At 42.4% G+C, this 24,719-nt stretch overlaps 3 protein-coding genes across 6 annotated transcripts in view; 1 reads left to right on the forward strand and 2 right to left on the reverse strand.

Moving 5' to 3' along the window:
* Positions 1-1,733: 1,733 nt before the first annotated feature.
* mfsd6l (major facilitator superfamily domain containing 6-like) lies at positions 1,734-4,597 on the reverse strand. Of its 2 annotated transcripts, none has more exons than XM_042086893.1 (2): positions 4,355-4,597; positions 1,734-4,013 (listed from the first exon to the last, which is right to left on the reverse strand). In XM_042086893.1, the coding sequence occupies exon 2, from the start codon at positions 3,973-3,975 to the stop codon at positions 2,149-2,151; it is 1,827 nt and encodes a 608-aa protein (XP_041942827.1). In that variant the 5' UTR covers positions 3,976-4,013; positions 4,355-4,597; the 3' UTR covers positions 1,734-2,148. The 2 variants fall into 2 exon arrangements, with proteins under 2 accessions (XP_041942827.1, XP_041942826.1); XM_042086892.1 differs by having other exon boundaries at positions 1,734-3,997; positions 4,355-4,588.
* Positions 4,598-5,543: 946 nt separating this feature from the next.
* Positions 5,544-20,117, reverse strand: pik3r6b (phosphoinositide-3-kinase, regulatory subunit 6b). Of its 3 annotated transcripts, none has more exons than XM_042086889.1 (20): positions 19,777-20,117; positions 17,244-17,336; positions 16,698-16,802; positions 16,493-16,584; positions 15,760-15,828; positions 14,906-15,038; positions 14,457-14,526; positions 14,006-14,189; positions 10,384-10,528; positions 10,078-10,164; positions 9,542-9,938; positions 8,874-8,973; positions 8,640-8,759; positions 8,154-8,267; positions 7,847-7,949; positions 7,669-7,736; positions 7,438-7,528; positions 6,938-6,990; positions 6,515-6,621; positions 5,544-6,413 (listed from the first exon to the last, which is right to left on the reverse strand). In XM_042086889.1, the coding sequence occupies exons 2-20, from the start codon at positions 17,254-17,256 to the stop codon at positions 6,260-6,262; spliced, it is 2,205 nt and encodes a 734-aa protein (XP_041942823.1). In that variant the 5' UTR covers positions 17,257-17,336; positions 19,777-20,117; the 3' UTR covers positions 5,544-6,259. The 3 variants fall into 3 exon arrangements, with proteins under 3 accessions (XP_041942823.1, XP_041942825.1, XP_041942824.1); XM_042086891.1 differs by having other exon boundaries at positions 8,154-8,264; positions 19,777-20,116; XM_042086890.1 differs by lacking the exon at positions 19,777-20,117 and adding an exon at positions 17,488-17,544.
* Positions 20,118-21,430: 1,313 nt separating this feature from the next.
* Positions 21,431-24,719, forward strand: part of ntn1b (netrin 1b) — a 45,124-nt gene continuing 41,835 nt past the window's right edge. The window contains exons 1-2 of the mRNA XM_042087561.1: positions 21,431-21,710; positions 21,988-23,047. Coding sequence (XP_041943495.1) covers positions 22,033-23,047 — 1,015 coding nt within the window. The 5' untranslated portion in view covers positions 21,431-21,710; positions 21,988-22,032. The remainder of the gene's footprint in view (positions 21,711-21,987; positions 23,048-24,719) is intronic.

A 24,719-nucleotide genomic window follows, 5' to 3' on the forward strand; every position in this document is an offset into this window, starting at 1 on the left:
CTACATAAAAAAACGCATCTGTAAGTGTGTTCATATTACGTGCGTGATTGAGATGAAACCAGCAGTTTTTCAGCAGGAACATGCGAGGAGGTGGTTTAACTTTTCCCATACATTTTTTTAAAAAAAGTCAATGGTTTACATTGTTTCAGTCAAGCTTTGGTTGGTTTAAATACAACTGCAAATGTATTACCTTTGATTTGCTGTGCTGCATATGGGTCAATATGCCTAAGTTAGTAGGCCTATTAGAATAAATATAGAATTAAATTATATTAGAATTAAATAGCTTAGTCTACCTTTGAAAAAATAAGGGAATCCAGTCCAGTACACATGTTTGGCAAGTAGCCTTGGCTACTACAGACACAGGTGAAGAACAGTCAGCCTCAGCCAGTAGCACAACCAGATATGTACAGCCAGCTTCAAAAGCAAGCAGTCCAGACCCTAAAATTGGGCATTGAATAGCTGTGAAGGTAAATTACACACACAATTATTTTCTTTCACCAAAATATATTTGGTAACTTCTGTAGACATCCCAAATGGGGTGGGTGTTAAAATAAAAAAAAAATAGTAGAAAAGTTTCTACTATAGTAGAAAAAAAACTATTGCATAAAACAGTTTTAAGTTGTATCTTTTTTGCCGTGGTATAGTATTAATTTTTCCATTTAGATGTCTTGAAAAGGTCTTAAAAGTCTTTAAATTTGCACTTTTTCCTATTCTGTTCTTGATCCATCTCCCTGAATAGGCCTAGACATCACCAAAAAAAATACAGTGTAAATTGCCAGGATGAGTCAGTGTCTCAGTCTCTTGCCCCTCTCTCTCCAATACACACGGACACGCACGCACACTGGTTCAAAATCTACAAAATGGGATTGAATTAGACTTTTTATACTCTATAACTCATCAGAAAAAATATATTATTGAAATTCGTGTTTGCCAGTTTACACTCATCCCTATTGTGTCAATGAAATGAACATGAAAGGCAATTAAATATTTAACCACAATAAAACAAATACTTATAAAATACTTATCTATAATGTAATTATTACCACAACCATAAAATGTTTACTCACTGACAAGTGAAGTCAGCCCAAATGTCTTGGGGCTTTGAGCAACATGGGCATAACTTTTATGACCACCAGGAGTCGTAACACTACATTTCCAAACGACATCCATGGTCAAGGAAACGGTCACGTTTCAGTTTCAGATGAACTTGGGCTACTATACACCACTGTAAAAGCAAATGCAACCCTTAGACAAATAAGCCCTTGACTTGTGAAGTCAAAACTGTTTGACTTTGAATTGAAGTCTGTTTTGGTTTCTTTGTAGCCCCATTCACTCTATCCAGCTGATTGAGTTTGAGTTGAATTTACTAAACATTGCTGTTGAGTATGAACAGTATAAATCAATAGTTTTAGAGAGCTCTGTCTGGAACCCAGTGTTCCTGAGGACAAGCAAACACTGTACTTCCTGTATATACTGCTGCTGATAATTACATGTCTTTTCGCTTCACAGCAGCATGGGACAAAGTCTGGTCATAAAAAGTGAAGGTGGGAGGAATTGTGTCTGATGTGATCATGTATGACGGACATCCAGCCAAACAGGTCTTTTTGTTTTCAACATCATGTCCTCTTTAAAGACCTACTACAAGCAAAGCAGGTTTTACTTCCTGTTGTTTACCATGCTTTTAGAAACATCCTCTGACCTGTAATCCTAAGAGGACCTGTAGGGTATGTTTCTGCTCTTATCCAAAACTTTTATTTAAGATAAGTGCTTTCACATATAAAGGAGACATCAAGTCCAGGCAAACACAACCCAAGCCAAAACATTTTTGAACAATTAATCAAAAACTCAAAAAGATAAACAAAACGATTGCACATCACAGACTAGATAGCACATTCCCTAGTAAAGTCATTGATAACAGTCAAAACATTTATTTTCAATTTTTTCGAGTAGTCTCGATAACAACTTTTCAGAATTACATCTCTGAAAATGAATTAATGAGTTTGACCTGTACTAACCCCGATAGTTACTGGTTAAACCAAATTTTCCTCCCAATTTATGTTTCCTCTTGGCCAAATTAATCAAAATCCCAGTATCTGAAGCATTTCATAAGTATAATGTTCTGAGGGGAGAGCAGCTGGTGTCCTTCAGTTATTGCCTGGAGTTATTTCTGTGGCTGTTACTGTTCTTGCTGTTCTCCTCTTGGATAGCTTTGTCCAGCCAGTCTCTCTCCTGCTCAGACTCTGTGTCGCTCACCTCACTGGCGTCTGCTGCCAGGAGGCGGGAGTAGTTGATCCTCCGCTGCCTTGGGACCTTCCACTGTAAAAGGCCGAGGATGACACACCAGAGGCCGAGGCCGGCAGCCAGGCCCTGGAAGAGCACAGCTATGCCAAACCTCTGTACCACCAACCCCCCTGCAAAGCTGCCAAGCCCGGCGCCAAGATCCAGTGCCAGGGCCTGATAGACCCGCCGCATGGCCCGCTCCGTGCCAGGTGTTGCTACGTCCTCACACTGCGCCTCCAGCGCCCACCAGAAGGCACCTACGCTGAGGCAGTCCAGCGCCTGGGCAGGGAGGACGGCCCACGGGCCCCTGAGGAAGGAGTAGTAGAGGCATTGGAGTGCACGGGCTGCAGCCCCCAGGAGTAGGATCCGGCCGTGGGGGCCCAGGATCCGCAGGACACGTCCGCTCCTGAGCACCGGCGGGAAGGTCACCTGGGAGAGCAGCGCCACGCCCAGCGCTGTGCCCACGTGCAGCTCGCTGCCCCCGCCGTCCTGTATCTGCCACGGCAGGAAGTCCTCCACGGCAGCACTCGCTGCGCCCACCAGGCAGGCAGTGACGGCACACAGGAGGGCGCGGGGGTCGTCCCTGACTAGCCGGAGCGCTTTCACACCATTGTTTGTCCTCCCACCACGTTGCAGCACCTGCTTGCGATTGAGGTAGAGCGGGAGGAATGCGGCCTCAGGGACTACCACAAGCATTAGCAGTGCGTAGCCAAAGAAATGCACAGCACCCCTGGATACACTCGTGCCCCCAAACAAAAAGCAGTCCAGGTTAGAGACCAGGAGCCCAACTCCAAACACGCCACAGGCCCCTCCTAACAACCTCCACATCCACACCCGACCATGCCGGTCGGTGGCATCAACAAAGTCTAGGTAGTCGTAGAGTCCATCATCTGCTGTCCACTGCAGAGGGGCAGCTGCAATCTCCCACAGTCCAATCACTATGAGCACCAGGAAGAAGAGCTGGTGCTGAGCATCCATCCCATTCAGACTGCCCAGGGACTCATAATGGGCCTCTTCCTCTTTCATCACCTCCGTGTGCCTCTGAAATCTGGCTGCTCTCCTGTGTGGTGCAACACTCTCCTTTGTGTTACTGCTAAAGTTCATGGCCCCCTTGTTGTAGTTCTCTCTTCTCTCCACACTAGCAGACACGGTTGCACTAGCTTCCCCACTTTCACTCCTGCTCTGGACAATAGTGGTGAAGGCATTTCCTACAGTGGCCAAGCCAGTGAGGTTTTGAGCTGGCACAGTCAGTTTTAATTGGGAGGGAGTGCCAGTAGGGGAGATTTGTGGGGGCACTGTTACGTGGCTCACTGGGTGGCTGTTGGCAGGTTCTGTGGTGGGTCTGGGGGCGAGGGGAGAGGTGGAGTTACAGATACTGGCCCCAGTTGCGTCCCCTGAGGGTGGCAGGAGCAGGAAAGCCAGGCCCAGTCCAGCCGAGCAGACCAGCGAGCCGATGATGACCACCCGCCGCTTGTCATGGTGCCTGGCCAGCAGGCTGGAGAGGGGGTGCCATATCAGGCAGATAAGGTGTTGGGTGCCCATGACGATGCCAACCATGTAGGCACTGAGACCCAAGTGCCTGAGATACAGGGTGAGGAAAGGCATCAGGCAGGCTCTGCCACAGGAATAAAGGAAGTGGAATGCCCCTGCCAGCACCATGGCAGACTTGATATCCCATTGCTTGCTCCGCTTCATGCTTGCGCTCTTTCTCCTCTCCCTTCATAAAGAAAACCCTGAGTTTAATACCAAAATAGTGTCATTCCTTAGTGAAACCTGCATTAAACCAAGCAGATACTTACCAATGTAAGATAAGTTAAATATAAAGTAATAATGTCACAAAATGAATGTTCATAGATAAACATTAAGTTAAAGACATGAGACTTAAACGATAGACTAGAAGACGTAGGGCCTAATTTTATTTAGCCTGCCGTCCTGTTTCGTTTGGAGGCATTAAAAAGAGGAGACACAAGACTGTCAAAGTAACAAACGATAATGCACCTGTTACATTTCAGGAAATTAGTACACGTCATGCTGTTGTTGAGAACTAAGTTTTTCACATAGAAAGACAACTTACCGCACTTTTCACGATTAACTCATGTCGTCCGAAAGATCACTGCTGTCTTTATCCTGTTAAACCTGTTTTATTTAACTTGACAAAGACAAAACACAACATCCCTGCTCGGCGTACAGGTTGTAGTAGCGTAGGCTATCCTAGCTGGTTCCGTGTATCATCTGAACAGTAGCGCCCACTCTGTGCGGACTGGACAACTGCAGCCCCGTTCATGTATCTAGTAAATTAGGTAGCACATCCTAGGCCTACCTAGCCTAGAAATCTAGAAGGCCTACCTCCACCTCCAGTGGAAAATATGAATGTACTTATGGTGACATATTACATCTGTTCAAGGTCACCAAACAGTTTGTATCAAAAACTAAGAAAAATGGTAGGCTATTCCGTATCACTATAGGCAACTGATCTTTTTTCAGGGCAGCTAATAGGCTACATTGTATAGAAATAATTTACTATATATTATAGTGAACTGAGATCCTGACGATATTACTCATTTTAGTTATTAGTCTCAGCTATTATACAGTCGTTTAACTGTAGTCTAAACTTTAAGCATAAAAACCATCCAGCTAAGCTACATTCAGTTGTTATTCAGCCCAACCATACGAACTTAAAAACGGATTACAAAATATTTATGCAATCTTCAACATTAAAACATGTTAAACGTCAAGGTCAGATATTTAATTATAATTACAATCCAGTTATCGAGACAGCCCCAACTTTATCTCAGAGCCATGTAGATAGGCCTATACGGCTCTGCTTTTCTATCATTGTAGTATATAGCACCATCTACTGTCAGTAGAGCGGTTGTGCGCCAGTGCGTACTACAAAGACCAGCAAATAGAATATTTTATCCAAATATAGAATTCAACACTGAGCGCGCGCGCACACACACACCCACACATTTGAGTGTGTGCAGGCCTTCTGCACGTTTTCTGTCTGTTTGCCGGCTTGTATGCAGGTGTGTCAGAAGGCCATGCTTCCTGTGTGCACTGTGCAGGTGTCCCATCCCTGCATTACTGATGACTGACTTGGACCCATCTCACAATCTTTGTCATAACTAGTGGTTGGAAAGTGGTCAACTTCATTTGTCAAACGTTTACAGCCAATGAGTGATTCAGTGCCCAATAAGTGGTAAATAATATTTTGACAAGAAAAAGAGCGAGAGACAAAAACAGCACTGAGAGCTAGTGGAAAATACAGGCACAAACCAGGTAATGAGATATTTATGGAAGAGGTAGCTGGGCTTTATGTTTTTTTAACCTTAGTCTATGAGATCTTCATAGAAACAATCAGTAACAAATTATGATAACAAATAAGTTCTACTCAAGTACTTATGCCAATCCACAGACTGAAGTATTTCATGGAGCCAGCAACACAGTCATTTACATGGACCTGCTTCAGTTTAGTCTGCCAGGGCAGGTTATAGTACTCTACACTTGCAGGTCATATTTGCATATAACAGTGCTATAAAATAGAAATCTACAGAAGCCCAATCAAGCCTGAAAGTATTTGTATAAATCTAGTGTATTGAATGTCACTCTGTGTGTGTGTGTGTGTGTGTGTGTGTGTGTGTGTGTGTGTGTATGAGAGAGAGAGGGAGAGAGAGAGAGAGAGAGAAAGAGAGAGAGTTGACTCTTGGTGAAAAAAGAGTGGCTTTTTAAAACTACCAGTTGTCTATAGAGAATAAGTGAATGTTCTTTGTGGGTTTGAGATGGAGAGGAAGCAAGTGGTTGGTGGACACACCACAGCGTGTGCCAGTAAACATCCTCTTCAACTGATGTTCCTCCCCATGTGAACGGACACAGGAACCTACATCATTAAACAGGTACAATCAAACCACTACAGTGCATCAGTATAAGTGGGGAAGTTTTTTTGTTGTTGTTTGTATTCAAAATCCATCTGGGCAGATGGTCAGTGAATAACCCCAGAGAAGGTGTTGATGGGAAGGGTCAAAGTTCTGCTCATGTACTTGCTGAGAGCCGACTCCTTCTCCTCCAGGTTGTGCTTTGACTTTGTACTCCTCTGAAGGCAATATCCAGGATCCAGACAAGGGGCAATCTCAATGCTAAAGAACAGGGAATTCACAGAATCAGGCATCAAATGAATCAAAATGAATGATTTTATTCACATCTAATATGGTTTGACTGGTGTGACTTCACATCTAACCTTTGCACATCTGTGAAGATTCTGCGGGAGTCTTTGTCGAGACACACGGTGAGGGGTCGTTTCTCCAGTGCTTGGATCTTAATGTTATGTGCTCTTATGGCAGAAACCTGATGATTGACATTTCAGTTGTGGCTAAATAGGCTTGCAAGAGTAACATGAATCTAAACTGTTTGTAAGTGTACAGTGGATGAATCTTTAGGCCTGCCAAAGAGGCAGAACAGGTCGAGAAAAGGTTTTAGCATTGGTGCAGGTGAAATAACCAAGAATAGCCAATCACAGGGGAAATAGTTGAATAGAGGAAAGATGAACCCAGCAAACCCCATAAAAGGCCTGTTTGATTGCAGGCCTCTCAGGTTACCACTGACCACACCACAGCCTACTCTTAGATGCTGGCTATTCGTTGCATAAATAACGAGGACTTACCGTGCAGGGCCTTGGAATGAAGTCATTGAAGGTCACAGAGAGGCTGTTGAGTTCTGACAAAGAGAGAGAAACAAATCACATTTTTTTATGAAGAGCTATTGTCGAAAGACCATGCTCTTAGTGATAGCACAGACAGACCCCACTGTTTCAGGTAATGTTTGTCTTTGATAATATAACTGAATTCACCTTCTGGTCAAGAATATTACATTACAGGTGTTTCAGGGTAATTTGTTTGGAGAACTGCTAACTTCCAGTTCCAGTTTCTTCCATGGTACTGCAAAGCAGTTTAAATAGACAATTGCATTTTACATCCTATAGAATTTCACTTCCTTTATTTGTATATGACAAACACTGACATGAAACCATAGTGATGCAGAAAACAAACACTGACAATCTGAATCATTTCTTGATCACATTAGTTCCTATGAGTGTCTTTATATGGAGGTGCTGTGATGTGGGTATTCCCCACTCCGTAGCACTTCAGAGTGATGATCACCAACCTTTGGCACCACTGGATGGCGCTGCGCTGATTACAACACCACATGTTCTCAGAGAGAATCCTGTGTCAACCTCTCGCTTGCTCAAAGAGGCCTACAACATGGATCAGTCAGCAGTGCAAGGGAAAGGTACACATACAATAAGTTAGTGTGACATAAGATGACACTCCTGAATGACAAAGCCAAATGAACTATTTCAAAAGAGTTGTCCAGTTAATGTTTGAGATGACTCACTTTGGTGTAGTTGACTGCAACAACTGCCCCACTGAATAGTTGTGTAACCCTCTTGTGTCGCAACGAGCCTTTAGAAACAGAGGAGAGATATAAATGATAAAATAAATGAATTATCTACCGTTACATTTTACGTCATATGTTACAACATATCTTCATTTTCACTTTTAGTGGAAAGTACCCTTCACAGATGCTTTGAGGGATTTGAACTCTGGGAAGTCCATCTGTACGTGGGACACAAAGACATCCTCCACATGGCTTGCGTCCAGCTTGGAGAAGGTGATCTTCAGACAGAGACAAATTAACACATTAAAAACAATCAAATCTAATATATATACAGACATTTGGTTTCATCAATAGGTTTGCTACTGTGGAAACACAGTAGGAATTCTTAAAGAACAAATTCAATTCTTGTCCAGAAGGCCATCTAGATTCTAGATCTAGATCTTTATTTCCACAGAAGGGCCGAGGCTGCTAAGGACTCTGACCTTGATGGAGTAGATGGGGAGGTGAACGGGTTGGAGTGCTGTGCGGATGTAGTATGAGATGATGTCAGCTAGGAATGGGCTCGGCTCTGATGTTCCTTTATTGCTCCTGGACTGCTTTACACAGATTAAAGATGCGCTTTACAGATGTCTGTAGTGTCAGTTTGGGTGATCACATTCAAAAGACTTCCTGAACTCACTTACAGTTTAGCAGGAAACACAGTACACAACATCAACATTACAAAAGCCAGGACATGTTATTGGCAAACTCTTCAATGAATAGTTTTTCATTCTTTCATGCAATGGTATGTGGTATGAGCAAAACATAAGATTCAAATTCCTTTACAAAAAAAGTTGTCATCATAATCATCAGTTGTATTGTCGATACCAGTAAGCTGTTTATTTGTGTAATATTTATTTCTATGTATAATGAAACAAAGAAGATTTTTACAGATTTTCTGAAAATGATGTAATGTAAGAGTTTATTACCATTTTTGCCAGGTTCAGCATCATTGCTCCCAAACTGTTGATATTGCAGTCGTACCATGGATCAACTTTACCCAAAAATCTAGCTAGGGTCAACTTACTTTCCAGTGCTGTGACAGTCTCCTAAAAGAGAACCATTACTATTGGTTGTTCACCACAAAGAAATGACACTTTTCACATTGCCGTGACAGTATGAATTAAACTTGATTGTTACTCAAAACCCTGGTTCGCATTTACCTCCTCTGATGAGACAACCTCAGGCCCATCACTCACAGGAATGTAATACATCTCTAGGTTAAGCCTTTTGGTCAACAGAAGATGCCTGGCCTCTCTCTTCCTGTACAGAAAAAAACACAGGCTTGTACATTTCTGAATGTTTTCAGTGGTTTTCAAAATGCCACAGTAAACACACAGTAATCCAATAGCAATGGTAGAAATCCTGCAAATCCTACAACAAGGGAACAATAATAACAAACATGTACTGCCACAGAATCTGCCTGTGAACAGGAAAGTACCAGGCCAATACATAAAGGGTTTAAACTGGGGACATTACTTCAGCACTATGTCCAGCTAAATGTTTACCTTAGTGTCATGTTTTTATGCATGTAGTAATTAAAATGCAGCCATGGCAGTAGGTGGTCTTGTATGGGTTTTCCCTGGCCACTGACTCCAAGCTAATAAGACATATTCTTTTCATATGCCCACAAACAGAGAGAAGAACTAAAGGTCTGGAGAGGTATTTTAGAGATGGTCTCTAACATGTGGCTTTCATACCACTAAACACCAGACACTAGGCATCATTCTATAGGACAGTTGTAGCAGGATATATGATATATATATAAACAAATGTAATTTCTTTTTCTCATAGTTTATTAAAAATATCATTCATTCATGGCATTTTGTACCGTATAGACATATATGCCTTGGCCAGTCTGCCCAGTGCCCGATCGTCCCCCATGACCAGAACACGCGCTGTAAGGTTCCGCTCCTCACGTGGGAACAGGTTGCACCGGCTGCTCACCCTCACCGACTCCCTGACCAGCGCCATGCGATCAGCCACGTTCATCCGACGCACGCAGTTCCAGCGGACGAACTGCGGCGAGGAACGCTGGGATTCGCTCAGGGTCTCTGAGGAGGCTGCCCCGGTCTCCAGAGTGAGGGAGGATAGCTCGACCGCGGGCAGGTCCCCCTCGATGCCACTGTCATTGGACATGATGGAGCCCCTCCTCTCCTCCAAGTCGTCATCGTCAAAGCTGCGCTCTGACGGGCTGATCATCAGCGCAAAGTTCACAAGCTCATTCCCTAGTGTGAAGATTGAGGCTCAGTGGAATAGTGTGTGTGTGTGTGTGTGTGTATGTGTGTGTGCAAGTGTGTGTGTGTGTGTGTGTGTGTGAGTGTTTTAAAGAGTGTGTGTGTGTGACAGAAAGAGAGAGAGACTTACATATTTGCTCCTCTTGTTTCCAGCTATTGAAACTGATTTCAGGGCTAGGCAGGGGTACCCCAAGCATCTCTCCTGAGGCTGACGGGTCTGTGGAGACACAGCAGAACAGATCTTTATTCTCAAGACTTTCTGGACATGAACAGAGTCAGAATGTGGATGCTTTATCTGGAACATCTGATAGACTGATTTCCATCAGCTTTTCAAACTGCTTTTGCTTGAGATGAAATGACTGAAAGAGAATGACCCCCGACACACAAACACACCCACACACCACTGTCCATACACGGACTCCAGTGGTGTGCCCACCTTGCTTAGCAGCGTTCATGATGTCCGTGTAGATGTGCTGCAGCCGGCTCTGGTGATGGCCAGAGTCACATAGCATGGCCTCTACACTCTCCTCCACTGCTGTCATCACTTCCTGGAAATGTATTTTCAGTCGTGCTCCGCAAGCCTGTCACAGACACAAGGGGGAAGTAGACCATCACACGTGAGTCCACACACAGAGAGAGAGAGAGAGAGAGAGAGAGAGAGAGACACAAGCAAACTGAGGTGGTGAACAGAGCTACTGCTTGGCGGCTGCTTGGGGGCCCCAATGTGTGAGAAAAAAAAACATTTGAACATATTACAGAAATGAAACAGGTGGCAAAGTCATGGTAGGCTATGTAGGCTATGTACACAAAAGATCATATATGATTTCCTATAACTACTGTGTCTGCCAACGTTGGATCACACAGACAGACACTGATTTAATGTTAACGCAGCAACATTAAACACAGCATTGTCGACAGTTCGGATAAATGCTTTTGGAAGATTTTGCCGTTGTGGAAGTGTGAAGATCATTTTGCTCTCGTTGATATTAAAGAGAACAATACAGTGGTAAGTTGTCAACTGTGTGCAGGTGTTAGAAGCCTATCAACATCAAAGAGTAGGCTAAATATAGCTGCAAGCTATGAGGGGGCCAAGCAGATAGGCTGAAGTTGCCATGGCAACTCAATGCTGTTGCATCAGACACGTGGCCATAAGCTGTCAGAGTTAAAGCTGCAGTTGGCAAGTCTGACAAATTGAGGGGATTTAGCCAAATTTTTTAATGTTTACAACTCTCATGCCCCTCCCCCACTACCACCGAGCACCCTCTCATCGAGTCTGTGCTCATCAGTGCGCACCAGACTGCACCAGACTGTGATTGACAGGCAGATCTCACACAGCCCTGCTCTGACTGGACCAGAAGAACCGGGAGCTGTGGATATTAGCAAAACAAATAACAGGCTCTAGGTGGAGGTAGAAGTGCGTTTTTTTTTCTAAAACCGGCTGATTTATGTTGTTCTGTCGGAGCATAGTGTTGGTTTCAGTGAATATGATCAAAAAAATCTTGCCAACTGCAGCTTTAAGTTTTATGTCTAGCAACCAAAGATTGCTTGAGATATAAGGTCGCTTTCTGTTTGGCGGCATCACAGGGGATTTCGATTGGCTGTGTTAGGCGAACGCTTGTCAATATGGCTTCAAAAATCAAGACATATCTAAGGCTCAGTCTGAACAGTATTAAAAGACACTACTAGTAAGTTTTAATTCCAAACACGCCAACAGTTACAAGCCAAAATGCATTTCTGCTAATTGCAGCGCCCCCTAGAGGTCAAAGCTGCAAATGTATTGAGTGTCCTCCTAATGGGGTCATGAGTCCATGTTTCAAGCTTGGTTATGCAAGGGTATACATGCAAGGGTTGCTGAGATATGAGCTTACTTCCTGTTTGGCGGCTTCAGCGTCAATTTCGACTGTTACTGACAAACGGTTTTAGATATGGCTATGAAAAGCGCGACTTTTGTTAGGCATGGTCAGAAGATAGTCTGTGCCAATTTTGGTGAAGCTCAGATGAAACTTTTGACCTGTGAAAATGTTTTAGTGTTTTTCATTAAATCCAAAATCCAAAATCAATTACGATGACATCACAAGTTGGCCTGGGTTGGCCTGGGTTGACTTCCAACAGTACTACCAGACACCACTAGTACATTTTAATTCCAAACACATCAACAGCTACAGGCCAAAATGCATTTTTGCATTTTAGTGAAGCTGTGAAGGCACCCATTGAGTTACTAGCTATTCCTATACATCTGCCATGGGAGTCTGACCACACACGCTCATTTACGGATCTCTAAACCCAGCCGTATAGCACCACTAACAGGTCAAAATTTGGCCGAAAATTGAACCGCTGGGTCGAAATTTATGAAATTCGCTGCACTTATTCAGGACCGTCCATCACTCTCACCAATTTACAGAACTTCATGCCCAATACTTTAGTGCCACCAATGGGTCGAAACTGGACTCGCATTCACGCATGTGACCATAGAACGGTGCGTCCGGTTTTCACAAATCAGGCATTGTTGGAATCCCTGGACCGTTCAATGGCCCCTATTACGTCCCTTTCCGCCGTATTGGACCTCCGCCATATTGGATTTAGTTCAAACTCTACGAAAAGTTTTTATCTGATTTTCACAGAACTTGGCGGAGATGATCTTCAGACTGAGCTGCACAAACGATACTTGCCAGATTTTTGAATTTCAAGTTTGTTTGCCCGTGACAGCCAACCAAATATGGCGATGAAGCCGCTAAACAGCAAGTGAGCTCTTATAATTTAGGAAGGCTTTGATGTATGAAATCAAACCTTGGTAAGGGGACTTTTTAACTGATTGTGATGATGCACTAGAAAATTGGCATCATTTGGCCTCTATAGGGGGCGCTACAATAGAGGAAGTGAGCTCATATCTCAGCAACACTTTGATGTATGAAGTTCAAACTTGGTATAGGGACTTGGTACCTGATTGTGAGGACGCACTAGAAAGTAAGCATCATTTGGCCTCTATAGGGAGTGCTGCAATACAGGAAGTGGGCTCGTATCTCAGCAACACTTTGATGTACAAAATCCAAACTTGGAATAAGGACTTGGTACCTGATTGTGAGGACACACTAGGAAATTGGCATCATTCGGCCTCTATAGGGGGTGCTGCAATACTGGAAGTGAGCTTGTATCTCAGCAACACTTTGATGTACAAAGTCTAAACTTGGTACAGGGACTTGGTACCTGATTGTAATGATGCACTAGGAAATCATTGGCATCATTTGGCCTCTATAGGGGCCGCTGTGAGAACGTGCACAGAAATTGCCGTAATTTGGCTTCTAGGGGGCGCTGTAATAAAGTAAATGAGCTTATATCTCAGCCACTCTTTATCCAATTGCCATCAGAGTGCTTGCTCATGCCATGGCAACGCCATTCCTGCTAGTACTGCTAGGCCCCCACATTGCTGCTTGCAGCTATATTTGTTACTATTGTTTTAATAAAATAATACTAGACTACTTTTGCCCTACCCTCTATGGTTAAAGTGACACTGGTTTGATGTAAATAACAATGTTATTAATACCATTTATAATGTTACATTATAATAGTCAATAATAGTCAAGCACAGGTGACTCCGCGGTGGTCGGAGGGGGGCCCCAAATCAAATTCTGCTTAGGGCCCCATAAAGGCTTGTGCTGGGACTGGTGGTGAAAGTTTATATGGGGTGCATTGCACTACTATCTAAATGCCCATGGTCAGGTGCTCTTTATGACTAATTTGGGTTTTAGAGCTGAATGGTCTTATGCAGGTGACTGAGCTCAGTTACATAAGTTCTCCCAGATGCCTTAAACAGTAATTAAATACAGAGAAATCATGTTTACAATCCCTCCCCCTAACAGCACAATATGTTTCAGACAGACAACAAAGAACAAAAAATGGAAACTGTTTACAGACCCTTTCAACAATGCATGAGGATATACCACATGAAAACATTTGTGGACAATGTTGTTTGACAGGATCATTTATTCTCCCTATGTGTCATTCTCTGTTCCTTTCAAAGACAGACTGACACACACACACACACACACACACACACACACCTCCAGGGCCTGGGCTAGTCTGGGGCCATGGCAGTGTCTTCCCAAAGTGGCCTGGAGGCTGTGCAGCACTGCTCGCTGCATGTGACTCTCCACACCACAGTTTGGGCTGGTGAACTCCACGTCGGCCCTTACGGCTGACACAAGGGATTCTGGGAAAACAGCAGTATCCGAAAACACAAACACCCTGTTGGGGAAGCAGATGAGTGCATACTATGAGATTGATAGAGATAAAGTAAGGGGATGTGTCAGATGTGCAACTGAGGAGACAGATAGACAGACAGGCACGGCCCAACTCCTCACTTCCTCATTGCAAAACTCAGTCTTTTGGATCACAGAGTCATTCAATGGCGGGCGACCACAACACGTTCCCCATTACTGACTTAGACAGAAAGCACACTGCATGCTTAACTGGAAGAGGGGGTAGTGGGTGGAGTCAACATGAGACACTCACTTTTCCTGGAGGGCGTAGCTGTCATTCTTCAAACTTTGCTCGGCGATCAGTCGCCTCTGATACAAAAGACCTTAAGAGGAGAGTGAGTCCAAAATAAGTGACATGCCTTCAGTTTGCATGAGTGGGATGTGCGGCTATGTTTACCACCTACGCCTTTGTTAGAAACAGGAAATACAGTTTCTAATCTATCTGATCTAATTTCATACTTTCATTACAGAACATGGCTCTTCTGCTTTGTGAGGCCTCAACAAAAGGAACAACTAACTCACACATTTGTTTTGTGGTCAAGATACTGTTTTCTCATCTTAGATGGAAGTCATTCATAGATTTTAAAACAAAAAACTGGGACAATGTTAAGTCAGCCATTAATGATGTAGTGTTAACAAGTAATTAAGTTAAGCATGCACGGACAAATCAGTCATAGCCGAAGCTTTGCCTATTCACCACACCTGGTGTCCCCATTTCCATCTTAATGATGCGGGCATAGGCCAGGCTCACAGTGCAGTAGGGTTCTGGTAGTGTGATCAGCTTTTTGATGGAGGTATACATTCTCTCATAGAGGTCCTCTGGAATGTGGACGGACTGTTACAACAACAAAAACATACAGTTTTATTTGATTGAGGATTTGAGTAGCGAGTTTGAGTGAAATGTAGAAAACAGATGGGAAAGAAATCATTCTTCTCCGGACCATATTTTCAATTCAAGACAAAACAATCAGTGGTCAATTTTGCATTGGCGCAAAAATTTCAAGAAATCTGTCTGACTGAATTGCAAGGCTACAACTATTAAATTACACTGTAGTAAAAATATTAAGCCACACCAACAGAGAACAATAACATATGACAGCCAGGAAAATAAATATTTTGAGCTCAGCCAAAAAAGACAAGCCAGAGCCCTTCAATTGAAACATTATAATGTATAAGTATATATACTCTTTTGATCCCGTGAGGGAAATTTGATCTCTGCATTTATCCCAATCCGTGAATTAGTGAAACACACACAGCGCACAGTATACACACAGTGAGGTGAAGCACACACTAATCTCAGCGCAGTGAGCTGCCTGCATCAACAGCGGCGCTCAGGGAGCAGTGAGGGGTTAGGTGCCTTGCTCAAGGGCACTTCAGCCGTGCCTACTGGTCGGGGTTCGAACCGGCAACCCTCCGGTTACAGGTCCGAAGTGCTAACCAGTAGGCCACGGCTGCCCTCCCAATGAGGAGAGCACCATGAGTCTGCCTTTCACCCACACAAAATATGAAATGTCAGTGAAAGTCTTCAAAAAGAATGGAAAAGAAAGATTTGTAACCTGCAGAACAACATAGGCTAGGATATGAAGGAGAGGGATGATCCGCGTCTTGTAGTCAACCCTCTCAACCTGCGTGGACAGAAAACCCTGGTGAATATCACCACCATGTCTACTTATACATTTAGAGGCTTTGTACATAAACAGACATAATTTAGCCCTGTGTAGGATATGTTCATGAACATAACAAAACATGAAACATAGCATGGGATCATATTAATATCTGTCTGTGAATGTGTGAATTTAGATCATGCAAAGACAGCTTTCACATAGTCTGATAGTCTGACAGAGCCACAGGTCACATACTGAAATAGAACTGTACCGTCTGCACCTCTGGTTTCAAATATAGCCTAACACGTAGATCTCAAAGTTGCTCTATGTCAACTGAGGGCCACTACTTCTTGAATTTCCCCTGGGGATCAATAAAGTATCTATCTATCTATCTATCTATCTATCTATCTATCTATCTGTCACTATTTTAGTATTTGAGGCCAGTATTTGAGGCCCTGTGAATGTGAATGCTGCGACTATTGCTATCCACAGATGAGGAAAGGACACACTGAGAATTGCTTTGACTCCTCTCATAGATTAAAAACAACCATTACATCACAACTAGTTTAGACATTTCATGATCAAAAGCCTTTTCAAATGTGGCATCACACCACTTCTGAGAAGGTTATGCATTGTTGGTGGTTTACTTTTTGTCCTTTTACAAAAGCAGACCAACAGCACTGACCTTCTCTAGCTCCTTCACCAGAACTCTCAACAGGGAGACACAATGGGAGGGGCTATTCTCTATCCGCTTGTGTAAAGTCCATCTCAGCATCCCTGGATAGGGGAGGACACAAAACAAATGCACCACTTATTGAACACACACACACACACACACACACACACACACACACACACACACATAGCTAACTTGCAGTTCTTGGCCTCACCCCTGTTGCATGCAGAAGCAGCTTGAAGGGGACTGTCCAGTTCTCTGAGGATGGCTTGGATGCTGCGGTACAAGTTGCATTCAATAGCTGAGGACGTGCTTCCTCCTAAAGAGTAAAAGAGCTCTGATTTACTCAACAAAGAACCCAGAACACAGGTGCAATCTCTTATCTGAGACAGAGTCTTTGTAGCTGTTATCATTCAGCACATCTCTACAGACAATGATAAGAGTAAAAAAGTTAAGTAAGCTACAGGAGTGACGGAAAGGGACCAAAATGGGAGTTTACATTTCATTAGAGGATGTGCTGTGTCTTTTTGTGACAAAAAGCAAGCAAGAAAGCAAACAAGAATATTTATGTAAAATAATGGCTTGGTGCCTCCGTGAGTCAGGCAACGCTATTCTACTTAGCACTAAATCATTCAGAATAATGTATAGGCAGTCCTTCATCATAGAACTCCCCAGACTTAAACAAAGTCATATTTTCTTGTTCAAAGTATCATATATCTATCTTCTCCATGACTGTCTGTATAAGAGAGTGGCAGCCTACCTGAGGTCTCCATGACAACCCATAGAATGCAGGTGTTAAGGTCAAGTGTGAGTTTCTGTGGCCTATCACATACCGACTTCAAGGCAGTCTCATCTGCAAAGACATATGGTGAAGAGCAGTTGAACCACATACACAAACCCCATGTATACAAATATCACACTTACAAACCCGACAGGATGATAAAAGCTGCTGAGTAAGAAAGACTGTGCGTATCACATGATTTCTCTGAAGCCATACCGCTTACTTGAGTGTAAAGGATAAAAGTGGTCATCTAGGCTAATGGTTACTACTGAAACAAGCCCTCAACTCCCAAATAGCTATGTAGGCCTACAGCATCTTATATCATTGCACATGCATTTTTTGTTTGTTTTCTTTGTAAAGTGATATAGTTTTAAGAATGATGGGAGTTTGTGTTTTGATTAACACTTTCATAACAGCAATAGTCATCACAAATTAAACTGTGAGAGAGAAAAAAAGATTAAGAATTAGTAGATAATCTCATTTGTCAGAGAGGTAAGATATTATAAAGTGTCACCATTTCAAACTCCTATCCCTTGATAAATTGAGAAGTTGGATAAAATAGTTCAGCCCATCTGAATTGAAATGTCCCTCACCACAAAATAAATTCTTCCTCATTTGCCATTGTGTAGTTAACATAAACAAAACTCTTTCCCTCATCACTTCACTTCACGTCATTCTGACCTTTTAATGGACTTTTATGGTCTTGTGATGGAGCCATGTGGTATGTAAATGCATTAATAAATATACAATATAATAAAATGTAACAGTTTTGCCAACAACATCTCTAATTACAGTAGCTCTAGCCAATGATATGCATATAGTTTCTTTAAATTTAACATACAAATGCACAAAACACCAGAAATTCATCATATTCAGTTCCCCTGTGTGTACAGCACAAAATATACTTCTAAAATAAACAAAGCCATTATAAGTAATCTACTTAAACAACTATTCAACATCTACATAGTGGCAAAATCATGGTGGGTTTTTTTTGCGGGCACTCTGGACCTTCATGGATAGGAACAATGCAGTGTCCTCCAGAGTTATTGGAACTCTAAACTCAGATTAAACTCATCAGTTATTAATCTGTCTAAAAATGTTTAAATAAAAATACATGTATTTGAGACAAGATTGATAAATGACTGCAAAGGAATGAAATGCTCAACAAGATTGATAAATGAAACAATCATAAAGTCACATATGTCACAGTCACCCCGAGAAATCTGAATTTAGGAATATAAGAATTTAAAAAATATAAATGAGGCGGGATCCCACACATCTAACTAAGTTGGCCTAAGTAGAAAATTCATCCATAATTTCCATCCAAAAAATAGGTGTCACAGGGCCCAAACCCATCACCATGGGAAACATTCAAGAGTCCTGCATTGCAATTAGGCAAAATTGTGCTGACTTCCAAGTCGGAATGGATACTGAACAAGAAAGTAGCTATTACTTACTCTAATGAACCAGCCTGTAAGAGGATGCAGAGTACCACTGTGTGGAAATGGTCAGAGTAAAAACCCCTAGGCGGTCAGACAAACTCAAGGTGGATTTCATGTAGAAGTATAGACAGCTAATACCTCTTTATACTAAGTGTTAAATATGATGGGGAAAGTGTGATGCTGGACTGTTTCTCATTCAAAGTACCCTGGCGGGATTGTTCGTACACATGGCATTATGGATTCCAGGAAGTACCAGATGAATTGAAAATATGTCCTTCTCTGCCAAGAAGCTAAAACTTTGTCATTAATGTATCTTTTAGCAAGACAGCGATCCAAGCACATATCAAAACCCACTCAAAAATGGTTAAATGAAAACAGAATCAAGCTTTTGTCATAGCAATTTCAGTCCCCTGACCTAAATCCAACTGAAAACATGCACTTTGAGCTCAAGAAGAGAGTTCACAAGAGAAAACCAAAGATCCAGGATCTAGAGATATTCTGCATTGAGGAATAGAAAATCCCTTCTGCAGTGTTAAGAAGTCCTGTAAGACATGACAAGACACACTACAAGAGAAGACTCAGACTTGATCTGTTGGCAAAATGGGCTCTTATGGAATTGTAATTAGCTGAATAAAGAGAACAGTTGACTAACATTAAGGGTTTCATCAGCCTTTCCCCCCTCACATCAAATAAGGGAGGTAATAGTTCTGGAGGGCACTGAAGAGGGGGAAAAACTCATTTCAAACCAATATTGAAATTATTTATCAAATGCCGGCTACTGTCACCTTGTGTGAACAATCTGGTTAATGCCACTTCTGCTTTACAGACACAGATGACAGCCAACGTAACGTGACTTTCACTATGATATTAATTGTGATAAGATTAAATAGTTCAGTGGCAAATGTTAAAACCTGTAGTCTCCCTCAAGATCCAACAGCATGTTTCATTCCTAAAATACTGCTCACACGTCATGGTCAAATTTTGGCAGCTTTTTATGTCAAGGCGATAAGGTAGGCCTAAGTTTACTTTTCTGAATTCCTTAATTTTGAAGGAGATAATTTCTTACTTACAGAAATGCTGCGTCCAGGTTGCGGCGAGTTAGATGTCCAAAGCAACCCATTCAGCCACTGCCAACATGATTGACAAAAATCCTCCTTATTCCGCGACGACAATGGCGTCAGACAAATCGGGGAAGTAGCCTATAACCTGCTGGCCGTTTCAGACTTATAGGGACTCGGAATTAAGTATTTTACTTCAAAATCAGGCTCCTACGAAGTGACTGTGCTGAACAGCCATAATAATGATCGACACAGATGTAATCTGACAGTAACTAAGCAGCCTAATGACGTTTAGACGTTCAAACTAGGCTGACACAGGATGACTAAAAATATGAGTGCAAAACAGTTCTCTCACAGAACGTGCTTCATCGCAACCAGAATGCGGGGCGCTGTCTGCAGGGTGCAAAGGTGTTAAAAGAAAGAGTTGGTTTGCTCAGGGAGACCAAAACAGTTAACCACTTGAGTAAGATTGCACATAAGAAACGTTTTTAACACCCTTCATCGAAATGTTATTGTGGTGGTGGCATACTTCTGCACATCTCTGATTATGTTAATAAGTAAGAATTCACCAATGTAGGCTACTTAAACCCTAGCCCAGTGGTTCTCAAACTTTTCCCTTTATTCCCCACTTTGGTGGGGTGGGGAATTGTCAAGCCCCACCTGACACCATCACCCCAGCAAAATGGTAATGTTTTGGTTCCACGTTACATTTCCCGTCTTAGTCCTCTGGATCTGATGGTGCTTTATTTTATATGCCTGTTTATGACTCCTATGTTTATGTGTGGCTCTTTTGTTTTCAATGTATGATTTTATTGATAAAGATGGATTAATAAAGATAGGCCCACCCCACACCACTGCCCTAGCCCAACTCTTGCACTGACCCATAAGCTATACTCATATGAATCTGTAACAGTTTACCTGCCACAAAATCAGACATAGTAGGTCTAATTCTAACTTTCTCTCTAAGATTATGCGTCCTTGTGTCCACAAGATGACGCTATTGCCTTGTGTTTTAGTTGTACACTAAACACCTCAAAAACAAGCTATTTGGCAGCTGAATGGTGTCAGACTAGGTATCTAATATCGCAATGTAGTCCTAGGCTTATTTTACAACCCATTTTTGATTGAAATTACTTAGCCTATAAGAAATTATCAATGGGCTGTCCAAGTAGGCATACGAGAAATATCGAGTAGCCTACATCGAGAAGATTCGATTGTCTGTATGTGGCACATTACAACACAATACAAAAATACACACATTAGTTGGTATTTCTGAACTAAAATAAGAAACGGTTCCTCTATCCCATTAATAATCTATGACATGTCATTCTACCAAAAATGTTTAAAATGCATGTAAAGAAACTATTCTTTCTTGGTGATCAAGTTACATATATGTCATTTGTTAATCCATATTTGTCATTTGATAGTAGTATACTAAGTAATATTGTAATATCTTAAAAGCTCCTTCCAAAACTCATTGCCTTATTTTGTAAAGCTGCGACGACTCCCTAATAGAGCCGCATTGCCCACCAGGGGATGTCGTTGTTCCTCAGGTCGGCACAGCATGCGTGTCTATTCCATGACCTCAGAATAGGCTGAATTACGGAATCTCACTTTCTATTCAAACAGTGAGAGCGGCAGAAAGAGTGAGGGACAGAGTGGGAAGCAGAGGCAGACAGAAGGAGAGGCAGAGGTGTGACTGGGTGTGAGAGAGAAACGGGCAAACGTATGCATGCTCTCCCTGTAATATGTCTTGAGATATTTTTTAGCTACAAATAAATTAGACAAAGATCTGACACAGGCAGATACCCGGCGGTGTTTTTCAGAGACATCTATTTTTTGTCAGACGCCTGCTACTATACTGCTCTTTCAGAAAAAAAAAAAAACTTCTGTGGACTTTTACTTTGCCTCTTAGGAGGAATCACTTTGTGTACTTCAGTTGCACGGTGAGCAGTAGACTTGTTGTTCATTTAAAAGTAAACTTATTGATATTTGATTTTCACATATAACTGTGATGCCATAATAGTACATTTTCCTGTGTAATTTTGTCCTTAACTGATAATTTTGTTAGTCACGTATTTACTGCTTTGTCTGTTTCCTTTTGGGCTAATGTCTATGCTACATGCATGCATGAACCGTTAACCGTGAACCGTGCATGCATGAAATGTTGTGTGGAAATTCTATATTCAAAGTGCTAAAACGCAAGTATATTTTCCTCCCTAGACACCTGTGTATTACACCGCAAGCGACATCAGGATACGGATTACAATGTTTAGCAGCACTGGGACTTGGGTCGCTTTGGTGACACTTTCCTTGGTGGTAAGGGAAACGCGGGGAGGTTACGGGATGAGCATGTTCGCCGCACAGTCATCCCCTCCTGACCCATGTAACGACGAGCACGGTAACCCTAGGAGGTGCATCCCCGACTTCGTGAATGCTGCGTTCGGCAAAGATGTGCGCGCGACAAGCACCTGTGGTAACCCCGCTGCGCGCTACTGCGTAGTAACGGAGAAAGGAGAGGAGAGGTCCAGGGACTGCCACACATGCGACGCCGACGAGCCCAAGAAGACTCATCCACCAGCATACTTGACTGATCTAAACAACCCCCATAACCTCACCTGTTGGCAGTCAGAAACGTATGTACAATATCCTCAAAACGTGACTCTCACTTTGTCTTTAGGTAAGAAATTCGAGGTGACCTATGTAAGCCTACAGTTTTGTTCACCGCGACCTGAATCTATGGCCATTTACAAATCAATGGACTATGGCAAATCTTGGGTCCCTTTTCAGTTTTACTCTACACAGTGCAAGAAAATGTTTAACCGGCAAAATAAAGCCGTTATCACCAAACAGAACGAGCAGGAGGCCATCTGCACAGACTCCCACACGGACATGCATCCTCTGACCGGGGGACTTATTGCGTTTAGCACTTTGGACGGTAGACCGTCCGCGCACGACTTTGACAACTCGCCCGTGTTGCAGGACTGGGTAACAGCCACAGACATCAAAGTAACATTCAGCCGACTGCACACCTTTGGTGACGAAAACGAGGACGATTCGGAATTGGCGCGGGACTCGTATTTTTACGCAGTGTCTGACTTGCAGGTTGGCGGGAGGTGCAAGTGCAACGGGCACGCTTCAAAGTGCGTGAAAGACCGGGAGGGAAACCTGGTCTGCGAGTGCAAGCACAACACCGCAGGACCAGAGTGTGATCGATGCAAACCGTTCCACTATGATCGTCCATGGCAACGCGCCACAGCAAGAGAGGCTAACGAATGTGTTGGTAAGTTTATTTTAAATGGAGGCCCTACTGCATTTTTAATACTTCATGTTTCATACAAAATCAGCAAAAATATGTGTACAGTGTAACAAAAAAGTTCATTTGACTAGTAAGCCTATGGAATGACTAAAGTATTTGGCTATTTTATTCTAAGCATAATTAAGGAATTAATGAGCTGGCCAATGATCTGTTTAAGCAATAGGCACTATTTAGTAAAGCTGTAGTAATTACTCTAAGTGATTTGAGAAAAGAAATAGAGCTCTATATTTATTTGCCAGATTCAAACTGATTGTAAATCTATAAACATATTAGTGTATTGTACAATTTAATCCCAATTCATGTAAAACACGGTTAACAAAGTATTCTCAGGGGAGGTATTCTAACTGTCATAAATAAGTTCTTGTTACATTTAATGAGTGTATTGTAATTGTTCAGACCCTTACACGGGTCTGGGCCTAATAGATTGAATATATGACTGAATTGATCATACGACAAGTAAATGTTCTTCAAGTGCATTGAAAATGTTATATGTTTACATAGAATATGAGCCGTGCGTAAAAACGCACGCAAATGAAACTGACTGAAATGGACTGCCATCAAATGCTCGTGGTGTCCTTAATGAGTTATATGCAATGGTCCTGAATTTATTTGCTAGGAACATAAGTTTCCTAATCAACCAGTAACCTCTTTCCTCACTTTAAAGTCCAATGGGCATGCATTTGAAAAATCGTATACATTTAATGACAAACATAAACGTTTCTTGTAAAAATGTAAGCAACATCCTACGTGACACAGTATTACTCTAGAAGCCGAGTATGTTAGGCCTACAGTGCTCAACCCGTTTGTGTTTTGCTTGACAATATTACACAATAATGTAGCTCAGAGGAAGTTATTACATACAAACACTTACGGATGTTTAATTGTGACCTTGTCTGGAGAAACGTATTTTGTAGTGCGATTCGAACGCTTGTTCTTTAGGAAGGAAAGCAAGCAAGTGAAGAAAGCAGTAAAGGCGTTCACTGATTTCCACTCTGTGGTGTGGCAGGTGCCATGATCAGATTGCACGAATAATTGCAGTGCTTTTGTTGACATATTTGGCACTTTTAGTATAAACTGCTTTTCTGAGCCAAAGGAACATCCAAAGCTGTGTCCATCACCCTGTGAAAATAACTACAAACAGCGTGTGATGCCCCATTCACACAGTCACAGTCCTGTAAAAAGCTTGCGCATAACGGCTTTAGAGCTATGGTATGACTAGAAATGTCTCAAGAGCGCATAGACTAAGCCTACTCATGCGGGCGCTGTCAAACACAATTGCTGTGAAACTCACTGCACGATTTTGCTCACACCTTGGTACACCATGCACTACATCGTTGCTCTGAATGCTTGAATGTTTCCGCATGGCCTAATGGCATGACACCAACTACTCTAGCGTTTAGTTCCCCCTTTGTGCAGTCAGGAATTTCACCACAGATGTAATGTATAGTTAATTGGGATCGGAGAAGTTCCAAATGGAATGAACCCTTTACATGCACAGACTCCAACCCCAGGAAACTGAAAGGATGCTGTTGACCCAACCTTGGGTGTTTACTGTAGTTTTCAGGAAAGGTGTTGATAGCAAACAGTAATTCATTTGTTAGAAGAATGACTCTAAGCACTATTTCTAACGAAATTT

Source organism: Alosa sapidissima, chromosome 3, assembly GCF_018492685.1.
Source record: "Alosa sapidissima isolate fAloSap1 chromosome 3, fAloSap1.pri, whole genome shotgun sequence".
Lineage (NCBI taxonomy): Eukaryota > Metazoa > Chordata > Actinopteri > Clupeiformes > Clupeidae > Alosa > Alosa sapidissima.